Source organism: Sinocyclocheilus grahami, unplaced genomic scaffold (assembly GCF_001515645.1).
Source record: "Sinocyclocheilus grahami isolate Dianchi unplaced genomic scaffold, SAMN03320097.WGS_v1.1 scaffold997.1, whole genome shotgun sequence".
NCBI lineage: Eukaryota > Metazoa > Chordata > Actinopteri > Cypriniformes > Cyprinidae > Sinocyclocheilus > Sinocyclocheilus grahami.
In genome coordinates this window covers 133,836-153,917 of record NW_015506176.1, presented here as the reverse complement: position 1 = coordinate 153,917, position 20,082 = coordinate 133,836, and the positions used below count along the sequence as shown (strand labels likewise).

At 40.6% G+C, this 20,082-nt stretch overlaps 1 protein-coding gene across 1 annotated transcript in view; it reads right to left on the bottom strand.

Moving 5' to 3' along the window:
- LOC107565374 (zinc finger homeobox protein 3-like) overlaps positions 1-20,082 on the bottom strand; it is a 61,400-nt gene that overhangs the window by 20,114 nt on the left and 21,204 nt on the right. Inside the window, exon 4 of the mRNA XM_016250589.1 lies at positions 1,251-1,358. Within this exon, the coding sequence (XP_016106075.1) occupies positions 1,251-1,358 (108 nt within the window). The remainder of the gene's footprint in view (positions 1-1,250; positions 1,359-20,082) is intronic.

The window sequence follows — 20,082 nt, the reverse complement described above, 5'->3', positions numbered from 1 at the left end:
ATTTTTGTTGCTTTAAAAAATGTAAACACATTTTGTTTTCAAAATTATCACCCTCTGCACTTTATTTCATGTATGGGTTTGTAACTATTTTGTAAGAAATCTTTGATTTCAGCAAAACACATTAGAGGTAGTCTTGATTGGGGTTTGAAAGAACACAGTTCAATTTGAATTAAATTACATAAGATTTTTCATATTCATATTTTATCATTTGTATTCCTTTTTTGGTTACATGTTACAATACGGTTTAATTTGTTAACATTAGTTAACTACGTTAGTATTAGTGAACTGACAATGAAAAATAATTCTAAAACATGTATTAATTATATGTTAATCATTTAATTGTTTAAGAGACCTGAGCTGATGTGAACCAACAATATACACCTGCATTTTTTAATAACTAACATAAAGATTGATAAATACTGTAATTAATGTATTACTTATTGTTAATTTTAGTTAGTGCATTAACTCATTTTAGTTAACATTAACTAATGAGACCTAATAGGAAGAGTTATGCCATTTTAAAATGGTACATACCATGCACAGGTACATATGATAGTAACAAACAATAGTCCAGTTGACTCTCTCACACACAAGTGCATGCACACACCAGCTTGTAACGCAGCACGTGCTGCAGGCCCTCGCAGCTTTCCGAACACATCAGCGCCACAGCAACACACCACTGATCTCCACTTACACCTCCACAGGCCTCTCTCTCCTCTGCACTCCAATCCACTCCACTCCAACACCCCGAGCAGCCCCCTCCTCTTAAACCACACCTCTCTATGAAACCTGACACCTGCACCTGCCACAACCACCCCCATCCCCGCCTGCAAAATACTCCTATCTGACAGCATTCTTCAGAGGTGTGTGTGTGTGAGGCAGAGAACACGGTCACATGTGTTTAGACACATGGCCGCGCTGTAACTCTGTAAGCAGGCCCTGACTTGTGTTTTTGTCACTTGACCAGATTCGCCGTAATCAGGGATAATTTTTCCTGGGAATTCCAACTAAATCCTAAGGGGTGAGAAACGGAATATCTTAAATGAAGCTTAATTCTTGGAAATATTTGAGCTTCTTAAAAGTGCACTGACATATTTGTGGTAAAACTTCACCTTATTTAATAAGCCACAACACTAAAGCTGTGGAATATAAAGGTTTCTCAGTGTCTATGTGTAAAAGAAACCCCTAAAATCTAACAGCCCCCTGTTATATTGGACCCCTTGTATAGTGAATTGAAAGATAGGGCTTACCTGTCCCTTTGGTGAGCTCCCTCTCCCCCCCACACTCTCTGTCTTTGGTTTGGTCCTCCTGATCTGTGGTGGTTTCACTGGCAGCCTCCACATCCTCACTCAGCTCTCCTGAAGGGGGAGGAGAGGATGGGATATGTAAATCAGCACTCCATCAGAATTGGTGGAAGCACTTAAAGGGACGGCAGTGTTTTTTTCTATAGGAGCGCACAACAATTACATTCTCTGACAAGCATTTACAAGGTTACAAGACAAAGCTGCTTCTCTCTCCTACCACACATCCTGGACCATACAATTATAGAAAATACAACAGCAAAAAAAAAAAAAATTATATATATATATATATATATATATATATAAATATATTTTTCCTATTATATTTTATATGCATATAGAAAACTGTATAAATACATATGAGTGTATTATCTTTTTCTATAATATAGAAATAAAATACGCTCATATATTTATAAAATTTTCTATATACTTATATCCTTACACACTCTTATACATATATATACACACACACACTTGCATTTTTCTGTAATAGTATATTTGTGTCTCCAAAATGCATTTGCAAATTACCAAATTACACATTTTATCCTTTTAAGCTCATGATTATTTTAATAATGTCTTATATTTTTGATGGCATCATTTTATAGAGATTTCTTTTAAAACGAGCCTCAACTCCACAGTTATAATTCTTCATTAATGCAGGACCATGACACAAATATCTTTATGGCTTCCTCTGTTTAATATGAACATAAAACTACAGCAAACCGCACACATGTGGTAGAGACATACACACATTTTCCACAGCGGCTCCGAGCATGCAGACAGGAAAAATAATTGTGCGAGTTTCAAGAGAGAGGAGAGTTTCTGCGTGTCGCTCTCTCTAGTACCTCTCCCAACGTTCATAATTACAGTCCCTTGCTGCAGTTTGCTGCCGGGCCTGCTCACCAATATCGGGCTAAGTTCATTTTTAAACCCAAGGTAATGCAAAGCAAAAAAAAATAAAATACTCAGCTCGCTATTAATTTTATTTTGCCAAGTCAAATGCAGAAATCCCCTGTAACCATCTTAAAAGCCACCTGCTCAACATATTAGGCCATTTAAAGGCAGCAAACCCCCAACAATGGATCTCCAATAATGCCATGTGTAAGTAACAGAGAGAAGATCCTGAAAAATAGATAATAAAATGGGCATCAATCCTTTTTATTCCCACCTCGTGCCCCCCGAGCACCCCCTTTCCCGGGCCAAGCTTGTTTAAAAGTACCATGGCTAGCACACACAAACATTGATTTTGCAACAGTAAAGTCCGTGGCAGTCAATAAGCCTTATCAGTTATTACACAAGTCAGCTAATTCTCAGCAAATGTACTTAAATGTTCTTTTGAAAATGCCTCCCCCTGCACTCTACACTCTATCAGGTGGGTTATTGACGTATCGACAGGACAACAACGGCCACTGAAATATCCTGTTCAAATATTCATCTCCACGCTCAAGGATTGCTATTCCACGACAATATTCGAACCCTTAACTTAAAACAGCTTTTATTTTCCAATAACGTTCCAGTCACTTTAGAAACCCGCCTGGGACACGACTTGAATCTGGACCAGCCGCTTCCAAAAGCCGCCCCGCAATCCATTAAAGTTTATTCTCATCAGTGTTCGGTTTCTAGAACTGTTAAACTAAAACCTCAATCCATCATTCTTCAAAAACACTTTTTTGGTCTCTGCATGAACATGGAGCGGCGTATTTAATAAACGCCTCCGCCATAACTCTCTCGCTGTGAGTAATACATCAACATCTCTAAACATTTCCATCTCCTTGACTTAATGTGCTACAAGAAACCATTTGTGTGTGTGTGTATCTAGAGCAGTTAAAGCCATTCACATCTGATGGTCTTGTGTGGATTGCCATGTGTAATTCTGCATTTTGTTGCACTGTTTTAATTATTGATGCACCGAGAGGAAACACGACTGGGGCAGACCGTTTGCCAAAGCCTACAATCGCTGTGGTTTCCGCTGTGGCATTCTGGGAGAAAGTAATTACACAAGAACACACTGGTATACAGAGTCTTCCATACACTGCAAGGTTATAAAACTACATGCGCTAATTCACAAGAGTTGTTTTTCAGCATAACGGCAATAACACGTCAGATGAACAAATGCAAAAACAGGCAAATTATTCAATAATAACAGGAGTGCAGGTTTGAACGAGGAGATAGATAAACAGAACTGTTGTTAATTTCATCTCAGCCTTATTTTTTATTTATTTATTTTTTAACCACAAAAGCTTCGCAAAGCAAAAAAAAACTGTGATTTGCTCAGTGCTTTTTGCATTTGCACCTGTGTTCAGTGTAGATGAAGCACCTAGCGCTTGATCGCAGTATGGATTATGCACTTAGGCCATATTACCTAGGGCCCACACTGATTCTGTGTTTAAATGACGGCACGTAAAAATGGAATAACCGGCTATATATAAAACATTTCATTCTTTCACAAATGTGCCTGTTTCTGTTATGTTTCCCAGGCAACGAGCAATTTCCGTTCTCCATAACCCAACATTACCCAACAGCGTTGGGCTGAGAAACAGGTTGGAAAGGCACAAGAAAAAAATGAAAGCAACATGCACTGCCGTCTAGATAAATCCACCTTTGCCAGGCTGGGAATTACTATATGATATAGCGTCAGAAGCAGCCAGATTACAAAATAATCCCCAGGTAGATTTTACACTTCTGGAAGAGCCGCCAGTGTGTCTAATTCCTGCTCTAGCACACTTCCTTCTCTTAATGGAGAGTCGCTTCATGCAACAGCTTCCACCCCGAAATCATCTCTCACCCTTTTCTCATCAACATCTCTCTCCTCGACTGTACACCCTCCCCCCTCCAGTGGTACGCAGATAGGTAGACATTTAATTCCACCCATGGCTGTGTGTCTAAGAGGCAAGTGAATGTGCCTATTCCTCATCTCTGCCACCACCGCAGTACACAATGATTAAACCCGGGCCAGCCATAATTAATGAAAGGTCACAAGTGGCCTTAGAGTAGGCTGCAAATGAAATATCCCACCCAAATGTAGTCATAGATCTGGCCTGGAAATAGATTAAGAGGAAGCACTCGCAGCAATGGCGAGAGGCCATTTGCTAACCCAAATCCTAAAAATGTAAAGGACAATACCCTGAAGCTTAGGCTTTCTAATTAATCGTCCTCATTAACCCGTCACCCTACAGTGATATTAAACTTTTGCCTTAATCTAATCACGCCAACAGAATAAGCCCAGCGCAGCGCAGCGCCTAAAATTACAAAGCACGTCTGTTCTCAGAAGAAGCCGCAATCCCACATTTCAACAAAGCCAGACGTGGAGGGATACAGAAAATGGACTTTCATTCTGTACGTGCGGACCGGGAAACGCATGATAACGTGTGAGAAAACTGCAGATGAAACGTTCAAACCCATACCAGTGTGCAGTATCTCACACTGACCTATAGGTGTCACCCTATACAAGCAAGGAAGAGAAATTGGCAAGACACACACACACAGAGCAGATGAAGGCAGAGAGAGGTTAGAAAGGCACAGACAAATATATACAGAACGCGGACTGGGAAATATGTGGAGATGACAAAAGCAGATGCTAGACAGGAAGTCCGTGCCAAGCGATGAGACTCAGAAGACTGCGCGATTACCTTCAGATGAGGCCGAGCCGCCTTCCCCCGTTTCCCCAGAAGAATGGTGATTACACACATACTAATCATACTGACAGGCACAAACCACCAAATAAATAATACATGGTAACCACTGCTCCATCCAGCCTCTCATACCCAGACCGAAGGGCCGGCCGTACACGTTCATAACACAAACCGAGCATCTAGCGTGACAGAAATCAGTCTGGCGCTCTCGAAAACACGTTGAGGAACCGTACCTGAGAAGCTCTTGGGATCCTCTGTAGGTTTAGCATTGGCTCTGGCCTGCCTCGCCTCACCCTTCCTCCAGCCGGAGCGCAGTGGAGCGGTGTGAGTCCGTCTCTCTGTGAGCGGCTGCTCTTTCTCATTACTCTCATTAGGATTACCGAAGCACTGGTTATCATTTTAACCAGGTGTCACAGTGCACAGCACTGTAAATCTGTGGGGCCATATTTCCCCTTCTTCTTTTTTCCCCCATCTACCTCCTTCTCCCCCTCATTTTGCCCCACAACAGACAGCTTCCTTGTCTTTAACGCTGCACTGTTGGATAAAAAAAGCAATCTTATTTCACACCTCACGGACTCTATCTCTCTCTCCCTTGCTTGTCCTGTTTTTTTTTTCTTCTGCGAGATCCCCCTCTGGCCCCCCGCCATCCGCTCCTGCACCCCTTCCCTATATCAAAGCTGTCCTGACTTCGGAGCGCACGGTGTAAAATGAAAGTGACAGAAGGGTTCGGCGGGACAATGGGACATAGACTCCATGCTGGGGGCTTTCACGCTTTGTCCGCTCCTCATATCAGAACTTCTCCGGCCTCGTCCGTGCCCCTCCCACCCAAAACAGGACTCCCCTCTAAACCACAACACACAAAAAAACACTGCCTCCATCCCAGAACAGCCGCAATCTGTAGACACCATCACTGGATAGGCAAAAACCCTCCTGCCTCTGTCCACCAAATGCACTATAATGTGTGAGGAATAATTGATGATTGACCGCTGAATTTTTTTTAAATTAAAAGCACATCAACGTGGCTGTCCAGAATCAAATCTGCTTAAACCACAGTTACCACATGTATGTCTATGCAAGGTCTATTTTTTTCAGGTTTTTATCCTTAAATGCTCTCGAACAAGTTTACTACACTTTGAAAAATAATGATTCCAAAAAGGGGGTTTTGCAGCAGTGCCATGAAAGAACTGTAAAGCGGTCAAGACTAAAAGCTATTTAACGTTGTTAAGTTATAGAAAACTAATCAACACCTTGGAATGTCTGTCAACCAATCAGAATCAAGAATAAACTCCAAGTAAACACTCAAAAATACCTTCCAGTCACAGTCACTTCATTACTCTACTACATTATTTTGCTGTGGGAAAACATAACCATATAATCATAAAACAATTTCCTAACAAAATATTTAAGCTATTCCCCAAAACTGCTTTTGAAGCAAAACCCACTCAAAACAATGCACGCTGGGTAAACCCCTCCGTCACCATAAACACAGAGCGTGAGTCAGGCAAACGTCAGCGAGACCGACATAGAGCACATGGTGACCACACTCCCAAACAACAGCAACACCCTCCCTCTCACGCACACCCCAAAACACCAGGACAAGCTCGTCTTTATCACTCTCACACACTCTGAAACATACAAACACTCACCTCCAGCACGAAAAAAGAAAAGCTAAGTACCTCTTTGGTTTTAAGGGCCGTGGCTCCGTATCGGAGTGGGGTTGAGTTATGTGCTAGATTCCTGACCTGCCTTCCAGAAGCCATGGTGTTCGCTCAGCACTGGCCCTGTCGTGACCCCCAAATCTAAATGTGAATGAATACTTTGTGTCTCCATGGGGCTGTGCGCCAGAGGGGGAGGTGCAGGAGGAGGAAGAGGAGGAGGGTGGGCTAGCTAACAGCTAGAAAACTTTAAACAGCAAAGTTGATCACAAACAGAAGGAAAAGCTCACACTGCCTTAGAACAAGAGCTTTGTGCCACCCCTCCCCCGTCTTTCTCCGTCTCGCACCCGACTCTCCATACACCCTCCGAGTCGACCCCACACGCCCTCTGTGAAACACTTAATTTGATCCCCCAAGCCTTTCAAAATCACTGGCCATTTCGGTGGACGGCTCACCTACTGACGCGGTCTGCAGCGGAAGGAGACGGCTAATCAGGGGAAATCGAATTTACACTGGCACTGTCAAATCCTCCTCTTCTAAACAGACATCATTTCCTGATGTGACATCGCATCACAAGCATGACATTTCCAATAGCATCTGATCTGCGCCTGTCATCATGAGGAAATGACTTGAAAGTGACACACATCACACCGCTCGCACAAAATTACAGTGAAATATGTAAATAAACAGAAGGCAGGTTTACCGTTAGGGGCTGTTCGCACAGGACGCACGTCTGCATTTTGTCCAAGCTATTTTTTTAATTGCTTGTCTATGTACATGTGTCAGTTGAACACCAATCCAATACTAATCTCTATGCATTTTTATAGGTCTAATTTTGTCATGGTTTATGGCTGGTCAAGAACTTTTAAAACAATCTTTTAGATTCAGACTCACAATCAACAATTCACTCACTTACCTATTGCTTTATAATATAATATAATATAATATAATATAATAAACAGTTTCGATTCATTAACATTAGTTAACTAACAATGACAAAACAACTTCTAAAGCATGTATTGATCTTATTTAATGTTAAATTCAACATTTACTACATTATTAAAATCAAAAGTTTTATCTGTTAGTATTATTTAACGGACATGAGCTAACAATGAACAGTCATGTTTGTATTTTCTAATGTTAAGAAAGATAAATAAGAAATACTCTAACAACTGCTCATTGTTAGTTAATGCATTAACTAACATTAACTAATCAGACCTTACTTTAAAGTGTTACCATATTAAAAATATACATTTTTATGACTTTTGATTTTCTTTTTTCGTGACCATTTTAAGTCTGATTTATAAAGATTTAAAAAGTCAAAATTTTAACCAAGTATAAATATATAGATTGATAAAATACAATCAAAACAATAAATAAAACTATTGTGGCAATATCATATTCCAGTCAGGGCTTCAAATGATAACACCACAGGGATCTTTGGTCTCCACCGTGTATGTGATTTCAGGTTTTAATATCCTTGTGGGGACATTTGTGCACACAAACACACGCAGGAGCCATTAGGCAGTGTTTGACAGTGGTCTTTCAAACACAAAACACATTAATAGCAGAGTAGTGCGCTGTGCTTTTTTCTGCCCTGCACTCTGTGAGGTTGAAAGGGCCGTGTGGACGTTGCTCTCTTGCGCCTGGAGACATTTTGCTGCACAAAGGAGAGGACAAGCTGTCAGAGCGTTCCTCAATGGCCACAGCGCACACTGCTGGCCTACTGCTCTCGTTCTAACATAACATACCTTTTCCCTCTTCATCTTTCTCTCATACTACACTGCTTTCTGTTATTTTGAGACAAGAGGAAAAGGAGGAGGAAAGTCAAGAAGGGCAATCACATACAGTCTGATATATTCACCAGTGGCTCAGAAAATGTGATGGTACAGTTGTGACAGCCGAGCAGATACCCGCCTCCCATTAAGGGCAGGGGCTCGACGGCGCTCTGAATATGTATAACCCGGAAAAAAAGGTATTGATTTTTCATTTGGTAAAAAGGGGCATAAAAATCATATAACCTCAAACTGTCACAGCTCTTCTGTTCATAGCTCATCTCTCCTCATGAACGGCATTGGCCACAAACTCCATTTAATTACCAGGTGGAGTGTTTGCACACACACTGTACGATTGCATTTGTAATGGCTTTAAATGTGATATTCGACTTGATCGGTCATATTTGATATGGAAATTCATGTTTGAATGTGAACACAGTGCTAATCCACAAACAGTGAAAAAAAAACACAATTCAGTTGTCATTATATTACATTTCCCTATTGTGAAAATACAATACACTCACTGCTTTTCATATTCCATGCAAATGTTCTTTATTAAGGTGGATGCTACGCATCAACCAACACGCTCTGCTTCCTACCAGGAAAAGTTTGAGCGTGGACGTGTAGAGGACCAGCAAGGTTTGTCCAATGTTTGTGTAAGCCAGAGCCAGTCCATTAACAGCTACTTATCTGTTTACGTCTCTCTTTAGACTGCTCTGCCTGGTACAGTGGGACGTCTGAGAAAGATCTCCGCCTGTCGATATATTGAGCGTTGCATTTGCATATCTTTGTAGTGCATCCATCTGCCTGTGGATCACTCTGTAGAGGTATTAGCTCAGAAAATCAATGCGTCTGAACGTACGCACGTATGTATGTAGCGCCCACCTTGGCGAGCGGTCGTTACGGCATACGCATGTTGCCGCTCATGGCTCCTGTGTGGATAATGCAACACGAGTCTGTGTGCATCAAAAAACAGACATTAAGAAAACACAAACTCAATCTGGGCGGCATCCCACCATAGGTGGGCTCCGTAGGCATCGAGGCGTTCTGTAGGAAACGTGTGTCCTGCAATTGAAGACCCTGTGTAGCACCACCCGCTTGTTTATGTCAGCGGACCAGGAGATAAAACAGAATTTTTAAGGCTTATGAATACCAGATGACTTAATTTTTTTAAAGAAATATAAGAGCGGGTTTATATTGATGTGTTTGAGCCCTGGGAATCCATTGCACCCTCGCAGCTGTGAGAGGTGTGATTTCAATGCTGTTTTTTTTTCTCGGTTTTGCGAAATGCAATGGTGAATCCCTTAGTACTCAGGCATAGACACGTTCTGAAGTGCAGTGAGTTGCTGGGCATTATTATAAGGAGAAGAGCTTCCCGTGCGTAGCGTTCATAAGTAGAGTTATGTTTGGAATAGCATACTAGCATGTTACTTTTAGTTTTTATGCAGTACTTATTTGTACGGTGGATGGTATGCTAAGTTTTTAGCCATGGAATACCATGATTGTTATTTGATAAAGCATGCAACAGTTCATACTGAACAGAATACTATATCCCTACTATACTTGACCATTCATTTCCACTGAGGTAAATGAACTGGAAGGAATATCCACCATAGTTTTTTTTCACTCCTTCTTGACTATTTACTTAATCTGACACTCAAGCTGATTTTTGTACACAGATTTTTTACACAGAAAATAATTAATATTGCTATTTTTCCAGAGATGTCCAATGACAATATTGTAGCATTATACTGCTTTAAATACTATTTGTGAAAAAGCAGTACTGTAAAGAATACGGTAAACAGTAAACCAGTATTCCATTTGGAACACAGCCAGGCAGAAGAAGCAGTAGATGTAGTATCAAAGACTATAGAATACCCAAGACGTGTCACTCATATAGTTTTGAATGGGGAAAAATGCAACTCTCAATATGGCCGCTCAATCGCAGGAAGCCCCGCCTTGTGAATTAAAGAGCCAATCGCTAATCGGTAATGTCAGCGCATTACTGCTGCTCCCGTTAGAAGTCCCGGTTGCTATAGAAACAGTCAGCGTTCTGAGATGTGCGCTTAGGACTGCGCATGCGCACTGGCTGCTCTAGCCCAAAAAATAGGCTTTTTATAGAGCTATTTGAGCAAAAGAAACAACATTTATGACACTGTTGTTGTCAGATTTCTTCGGTGATTTCAAATGTGAAATTTAATTGTAAGTTTAGTGAACAGTTTTGGAGAATTTCATATTTCCCCATTCAAAGAGATAGGAGCTGCACTTGCATGCCCGAGAAGCGTTTCAAATATGGCCGCCGAGTGACGGCACTTGTCTTAAAGGGACTTTGGTAGTATGCAGTATGTGTACTGTGGATGGTATGCTAATTTGGTCACACTTTATTTTAAGGTCCAATTCTCGCCATTGACAAACCATTAACTAAGATTTTGCCTCAATAAACTCCTAATTAGCTGCTTATTAATAGTTAGTAAGATAATTAAGTAGAATATGTAAGCACATATTCTGCTCATGCCGAATAAGTGCTTTGTAAGCACTAATAAACAGCCAATATATTAATAATAGGCATGCTAATAATCAAGTAGTTAATAGTGAGAATCGGTCCCTATACTGAAGTGTTACTGCTAATTTCTTGGCCATGGAATACTCTGGTCAGTATGCAACAGTTCATACTAAGCAGAATACTGTATCCTCTTATCTAACCATTAATTTCCAGTGAGACAAATGAACAGGAAATAATATCCACCCTGACTTTTTTTACTCCTTCTTGACTAAGTACATAATCAGATAGACAAGCTGTTTTGTGTACACTTGAATTAAAAAAATTGTCATGCGATACAATTTTTGAAAAATAGCAAGCAGAATACTGTGCAGCATGCAGTAAACAGTACACCAGTATTCCAGGCAGAGGCAGCGGAGTGGACACACAGAAAAGCTTCCCCCTGCACACACACACCGGATCGCTGCAGTTCCACCCCCGGTGGCAGCTAATAGCAATCCGCTACAGAAATCCAATTGTTACGTCGTGCAGGCACTTAAAACAAGCTCAGTACCACCACCAGTTATTGAAAAAAAAGGAAATACGGTTCACCCATCCCACTTTCAGGCCATTTTCTAATACAAATCAAACACTTGCTGCTCCCTTCCTCCATTTGTCTTTCTTTCTGGGCCTCTTTGCATAACCCATCCATTACGTTCACATGAAATATGAAAAGGCAATATCCTCTCTGTGTTTGTACTGAAGCGTAATGCGATTGTGTTGTCATTTAGAGGAAATAATCGCAAACCTCTCTTTCATTTTCCAGTTCAAATAACCATGAAAAATTAGCCCGCAATGTCAGGAGGGACAACAAAGGAAAGCGTGCAGACTATCGCTTCACCACTGCACTTGACATTTTCTCCTTAATAGGAAAATGTCTGGTTGTTTCTATCTTTCTTTTTTCGTTACAAATAAAGCCTTTTCTCTTTCTTAATTAAAAAGTTCTGCACTTTGATCTGGAGCATCTCGCCTTGCTCACTCTCTTTAGTGACAAAGAGGCTTTCGGGTCGACCCAGTGTGAAGTAATTGAGCAGGGGGGTCATCCCACACCCCCGTTATTCGCCCTCCGCCGCACACACAATCGCCACAAGACAGCATCTAATGGCCTCTAGTGAGGACCGTCGTCGCCATACTGGGGTCTGGATCTCTGCGCCTAGCGTCCTGCAGCCAGGATAAATAATTCAGCAGCCATCAGATGCAACCACCAGCCTGGCCTCTGGTCTCAGATCAGCTGATGGTCACATATAGAGGACCTTTAACAAACCCAGCAGATCTCAGATCAGTGGTGAACCGCTGCTTTTTTCGTGCCGCGAGACGCCCAGACACTGAATGTTCCTATTTACAGTGAGAAACAAACTAGTGATAATTGGATTGCTATCCGTGAAAGCTCCATAATGACGCTTAATAGACATGCATTGTTTTTCTGCAGTAATTATGCACAACATGATCGGCCCCATCTCCATTTTCTGATGTAATTACTATAGATATGTTTATCCGGCTGACAATTAATATTTGCGCTTGTGTGTTTTTTGCATGAGTATATGCCCTAGTATATGTATGCATTCTGACAGCTCAAGTAAAACGTTGTACTTCAGAGCTCATGCCAAATGAAAGGAAACGCTCATTTTTTCATAATTAAAGTCGCACTACATTCTCATTACAGGGTTGCAGAGCACATTTTCATCTAGGAAATGATGTGGTGAAAAGTGCAAATAGCAAAATGAAAATTTACAGTGCTTAAGAGAATCTAGGACTCTTTCCGTAACAGACACAATGTGCATGTTAAAAATAGCGAGCTGCGGCAGACAAACATTAGGCAGATATCAGGCCAGCCTAGGGTCCTTAAAGGGACCATTCACGGAAGGCTTGATTGAAAATACTAAAAAAATAAAACCAATGAAATATGAAATAAAACAGCAGAATTACTGCAGTATCATTAACCAGACGATTGTTTTGATTTCAATACACACAGCAGTCAAAATTCATCAAATGTACTGGTGGGCGAAGATAATTTTTGTCACATCGAGACAAATGAGGTGCCCAAGGAAGCGGAATGCAAACATGACATAACGCTGCTCAAAAGTATCTCTCCTTCCTCTTGTCAGTTTATTTATTTATTATTTCTGTGATTGCAAATTTACATATTTCTAAAGGAGGATTATAGTTTGTGATGCATATAATGAGATTTCCCCTCAAAAAGCTAATGAAAAAAGACTCATCTTATGCAATTAGCTGGGGCTTATTTATTCTCCTCCTGTAATGTATTAATTTATTATCGTATAATTCGGGCATTATTTATTTATTTGATTATGTGCACACCTTAAAGCCTTAATTACAATGGAAACTGGGGAGGTCGAGGAAGAGAGGCGACGGACCAACTCAGTTATCAGTCGATCTAGTTATCCATTTAATCTCGAGAGTATATCCATCCAATCTCTTATCAGCAGTCTCTAATCTCAGTCTAATCAGTTTACCAATTTGCTGTATGGCGACTGGCTCACTGGAAAGAAAGGACTTGAAAACATTCTATGAAAAAGATTTGGCATCGATGACGCCAAAATTGCTGTCTTTTCCATCATTTCTTTTCCACTCTCCCCTCGCTCTATCTATCTTTACTTCAGCCCTAATGATGGGCAGAGGCAACAGTTCCATGGTCAGTTTGGTTGTATTCAGCTCCACTAGCTTGGGTCACATATGTCAAGTGAGCACACTTCATTTCTTTTCGATTTTCTCTCGCACACCGTTTATGCTTTTAACTACAGCCACACAGCACCCGGGACTTCATTTTAAGTCGAGCCCTGGGACTGTCCGTGCTTTTACAGCTATTCACAGTTGTACTTTTCTCCCAGAGTGTCTCTATTTTGCCTTCTGGGCCTCCAAGGCCACTTCCTCCCACAGCTGAAAGTGCAGCCCTTCACCCCTGAACGTACATATTACTCTGCTTCATTCAGAACAAGACTTTAGCTAGCCATGAGACTTCAGCTTCGTCTGACACGTGTCTCAAGCCAGTCTGTACGGACAATGGCACGCGGTGCGGTGTGAAGTTTGAGCGCTGTGTTGTGACGGGCTCCTGGAGAGGGGAACAGAAAAGATTACAGTCACTCCTGTTACTTGCAAGTTATCTTTGGCTCAGGGAAAGAGAAGGAAAAGACTAGAGATGTGAATGATCGCACCAATCTAGCTCGAACATGCATCAACTGCCATAAAATAACAGGGAGTAAAAACACCCTCTTAACCATATTTTATTTACTATATATATATATAATCAACAGCTACCTGCTGTTTATGTGTCCTCTACACCAAATTAAATTTCTACAATTATAATAACATTTATTAATAATTGAGATGTAATATTAATGTTTATATAATATCATTTTATGTATATAAAATACATCATATACTTATTTATAATTTATATAATAATATTATATAATATTATTTACATTTACATTTAGACATTTAGCAGATGCTTTTATCCAAAGCAACTTACAAATGAGGACAATGGAAGCAATCAAAATCAACAAAAGAGCAATGATATGCAAGTACTATAACAAGTCTCGGTTAGCTTAATGCAGTACACATAGCAAGGTTTTAAAATCATATAATAAATAAAAAGACAAATAATATATACATAATATATTATATAATAATAAAGTACATTTTCATACTTATTTTAATGAAAATTTCCTTTGCCTTTGATTCAGAGTTTAGAATATGTATGTATGCATATCTAAAACATTCTATATTCAAATATTGAATTGAAAACATAATTCTTGAAAATGACGTCTGATGAACAATTATTGAATGTCTGGTTTTTGGCTTTGTCAAATTCTACAAATATATATATATATATATATATATATATATATATATATATATATATATATATATATATATATATATATATATATTAATTTGATAACTTGGTTTAGAGGACACACAAGTATCAGGAAGTAGTTTTTTTCTTTAACAAGCATTATTTGTAATCAGCCTCAGTTTTGCCCTTAACAGGGCTGAAGATAAACTTTTTTCCAGATCTAACAAAATGGAAGGTAAATTGTAAAATAAAAAACATGATGTTGGTGACGTAAAGTTCAAGTATGTGTGGTTTATGTAGCTATAAGGAGAACCAATAAAAAACAGCGGCTGATAGGCTCATCTGCCAAGCGAGCTAAATATTCTTATTAATTTATGCAGTGTGAGAGGAATGCTTGGCCATGCAATTAGTATTACTTTCCAACTTTCAGAGGAAACTGTATGGCTAATGGTCTCAGGATCAACTCAGCAGCATTTTGTGGAATGAAAGGTTAGCCTCTCTCTGTGTGTGTATGTGTGTGTGTGTGTGTGTGTGTGTGTGTCTCTGTGTCTTCTTTGTGCTGACTTTGCAGAGCGAGAGAGAGAAAGAGAGAGAGAGAGAGCCTGCTTGTCACTGGTCTCTCTTGGGCAAGCATGGGATTAACTATTATTCTGCTCCTTTGAGACCACCATTGCACCTAAATTGGTTCTAAAGTTTTCCACCAATCCCTCCACCAAATTCTGCAATCGTGGGCCAGCGCTGCAACTTCCTGCTTTTATTTACAGAGCTCCTGTTATTGCTGTTTTTATTGTTGCTGTTGATGTCGTCCCCGCTGTGGAGGCTTAGAGCGGGAGACTTCTCTTTCTAATTAGCCAGAGGTCTGTCTCATTGAAATGAGGGAGCAGGTAGCTCACATTAATTATTCATCCCACAGGTAAACATTGGGGCGGCCATGCCTGATGAGTGGACTGAAAAGATGAGCTGGGTGAAGTCACTAACTAATACAGGCCTCTCCCCCGGGGGCTGCCGAGAGGAAAATAAACAGAGTGCATTAGACGCTGAAGAATCCTTTGCACTTTTTTAGTTGAAACAAAACAACGCCACTTTTAATACCACTAGGAGCAATGAGGTATTAGAACGGGACAGTTGCCTAAGCGCGAGTTTCACGGTGGGCCGACTTAGACTTAGGCTGCCTCTGCTTTCAAATTAAGCCCAAATTGCACATTCATTCTGTTTCCCTTTATCCAGAACCAGATACAAGCGGAAGCCTCAACCCAGATCGTCTTTTTTGTGCTTTTTATTCTTGTCCCTCTCTGTCTGAGCTCCAGTAAAAACAGCCTCGCATGGCTCCAGCCAGGACTGGCGGCCTCATGAGAAAGCTGTGATAAGAATTAATTTCTCCCAATTATGTGCTCTTGTCCACTGCTGCAGTTCATCAGTTCAGTGCAGCCAAGTCAATGAAAGGGCTTGTAATGAAGCAATCAGATGCAGCCTGGCTCCCAGGGTCCCGGCCTCAGCTCCAGGCTTCCCAAGCAGGCCAGGCCGTCCAGCGGGGGGAGTTGGTTCTCGCGCAGACCGTCTGTGGCTTTATAACAACCGTGAGAGCAAGATCTTCCTTGTAAAATTGGGAGAAGGTCAGTCAGGTCTCAGTTCTGGCCTCTCTCAGGTGGTAAAGATTGATGAAATCAGAGAGCTTTCTGACTCTCCCATAGACAGCAAGGGTACTACCACGATCAAGGCACAGAAACGTAGTAAGAACATCATTAACATAGTCCATGTGACATCAGTGGTTCAACCGTACTTTTATGAAGCTACGAGAATACTTTTTGTGAGAAAAGAAAACTAAAATAACAACTTTATTCAACAATTTTTATCCTCCACATCACCCTAGGGTGACATTTAGGAGAGTATCACGATGTATGCGCGTGTTCTCCTTTAAATGTAAACAAGGCATGTTCAACATCAGCTGCATCAAGCGCATTCGTTGTTTACGCGCAGGAAAATCACGCGCATACATCGTGATACTCTTCAAAATGGTGACATGGAGGAAAAGAATGGTTGCAATAAAAAGATATTTTAGTTTTCTTTTCGCACAAAAAGTATTCTTGTAGCTTCATACAATTACGGTTGAACCACTGATGTCACATGGATCATTTTAACGATGCCCTTACTACGTTTCTGTGCCTTGATCGTGGTAGGACCCTTGCTGTCTATGGGAGGGTCAGAAAGCTCTCGGATTTCATCAGAAATATCTTAATTTGTGTTACGAAGATGAACGAAGGTCTTATGGGTTTGGAACGACATGAGGGTGAGTAATTAATGACATCATTTTCATTTTTGGGTGAACTATCCCTTTAAGATAAAGGTCTCGTCAAAAGGTCTGCCAAGTCAGAAGAGCCCTCTCTATGTATTCCGGTTTCTAGCTATGGCTCGGGTCCCTCATTTAATATTAACCTTAGAAAACGTTCACCCATTTTAAACTCCACTAGGCAAAAAGCATTATCATTTGCAAAAATAATGGCAAAAAGTTGTATCTTAGTGGCTAAACTGCACAATGAATGGATTGCAGGGCCATCACCTGTGGCAGTGTGTTGTGTTAGAAAGGTTTAGAGAAGAAACTATATCCAGCCAAACTTTCTCTTTCTTCTTTTCATAGCTAACTCTCACCCTATCCCTCTCTCATTTATTTGCCCTCTCCCCTCTCAACCTCTTCTGCTCTGTCCCCGTCCAACATGTGGAAAGCATTACAGGGAGTCAGGGAGAGGAATGCATGTGTTGAATCATAATCTGGACCTTAAAGTGCTGGATTCTGTTTTCCTTTGTCTCGTAATGCTGTGAATGTTCTACCAAAATTAAAACGAGGCCCATTTGATCCGTCTCATATCATGCTCTACTCCTCAAAAGGGAGAGGAAGTCAAGGTTACCCTGTGATAGACAGATGTACTCATAATTTGCTTTCTGTTGGTTCACGGTTCAACTGCAGGGCAGAAAACAAGGTCAATGTGTCCTCCTAAAACAACACTTAGTGCTGTTCAGCTGGGTTTTGGGGCCATAACAAGTCTAGCACTTCAAATAAAGCAACAAAGACAGTCTTTTCCTTCGAAAGTCACCATTTGCAATGCATTTTACTTCCGTAATGTGATACATTTACGAGTGACAGCATACTTAGCATGAAAAACAAATGTGAAAAGTGGTCAAAAAAAGAATAAATATTGATCATTTCAGCTGACAGAGCTTTGAAATCCTTCCACTCTAAAACGGAATTAGGAACTAACAAATACTGGTACTAAATCATACTGAAATCTACAGAAAAAAGAACTCTGGCAATGGCATTAAATGTTTGGCCTCAAGAACTCGTATCTCATACCTCCTTTTTTCTCTTCATCCCTCCATAGCAGCTTGTTCTAGGTTTGGAAGCCGCGGCTCTACAAGCGCCAGTCATTAACCTCCGGAGCAGGCAACTGCCATGTGATGTAGTGTGCTCACCCAGCTGCAGAAGGGCCCTATTGATCCTGTGCATACTTGGTGCCTTCCTGGATGTTTATAATCAATATGCAAATAGCCTGCGGCATTGATTCAATATTAATTTTCAATTAGAGTATCCTCCGGGGGTCTGCTAGGGTCAATACACAACCATTCAGAGTGCAGGCTTGAGCAAGTTGCAAGAATTGACATTCCTCCACCACCGAGACACCTTACTTACTGTTTATTTTGTCTGCCCCGCTGTAAGCACCAATTAGGAGTATAGGTTTCAGTCTAAGAGATGGATGGAGCACCCGCCTCTCTTGTTCCTATCTCTCCTGCTCCCTTTCAAATGCTGCTTTTTACTATTTTCAGTCAATCCAGTAGGAAAATCAGATCTCTTTAATATCTGAATAGTTTCTCCTAGACACTAATGAGAATAAATAGAGAGCAAATGGAGATGTTTGCTCGAGTTTACTGCACGCCTCTTTTTAAAGCAGTGGTTTCCAACCTTTTTGACTTGAAGGTCCAGCACAACTAATTCCCTGCGTAAGCTTTCAGATGTATTAGTGAATGTACAATTTCATACTGTATCTTTGTGATCTGCTGGCAGCCTGGCAAGAGTCCCCACTTCCTGTCCCCAGACACTACACAAAACATGCAAAACATAACACGTTTTACACCCCTCGCATAATCTCTCACGCAAAAACAAATACATAATTAAGGATGACCTCCATAATTTATGAATCACAATGAGACATACACACTACCCGTCGCCGTGCCAGCTCTCACATTCACTTAAAGTGCATAAATTCATTACAAGCCCATGGGAGGCAGAACCATAATGGCAAATAAAACAAGATTACCATCATTTCTGTGAGCTGTCCTCTCTTTCCAAATTCAGTCTCCTTTCCTGTCCCTTTTTCTCTGTAAGATTTACAATGTCCCACCTTATCTACAATATCTATTCCTGTGGTAATAACCTTTTCTTGGATTAAAAGAAGAAAAGGAAGAAGAAGAAGAATTAAAAAAACATACTTTTGTTACATCAGTCAAGAAGGGCGGGGGGGAGGGGAAGGAAAAATGTCCTTTGTTAAAATGGTGTAGCCTGATAAGTGAGGTAATGGATTCCAGGCAGGACTGGTCCTGCTCTTCAATGTGAAAACAATAGTATTGATTTATAAGCGTGTTGTGTTTCCTGTACAGACCGGGTGTCTATCAGAGGCCCTTTTTGATTGAGTGCTCGGGATTGTCACTCTGTCTACACAGCTGCGGTGAAAAAAAAAGAGATGGGGAAAGAGAGGTTTCTGGCAAAATACCTCCACAATAGGCAGGTGAGCGATGATGTCATAGGAGAGGAACGAGATTCACATTCAGCCCTGTAACCCGATATCTGTGCGTAAGAAACACACGTCTCTTTTAAAGAAGAGCTCTGCAACGTGAACATTTACTAGGGCTGATATCAGACTTCAGCAATGTGTCATCACATGACACTGATCATGCATGTAGTTGTAGGACTTGTTTTAAAATGGTTAATTGTGTGGAAGCGAGTATGAGTTGATGTTATCAAATTTCTACTTTTACCACAGTTAATGTTTCATATTTATGTGGTCATATTTTTAGATATACATGGTTTAGACACTACAATGATGGTGATATCGTGGTAATTTTTTTTAGGCACCATGGATCTAAAATTTCCTGCACTGCTGCTGAATCTACAGTACCACGGTAACAAAAATGGTAATAAACCTTCTATAAGTAATAAAACTTAAATAAAAGTTTTCAGTCTGAACAGAATATAATGTGATAAATTGGCTTTTGTTCTGCAAAATAATACAAAGACAATAAATAGACAATACGTCTTTACTGGTTTCACGCCAAAAAAGTTTCACAAACAAATGACTCTTATGAGCCAGATGAAT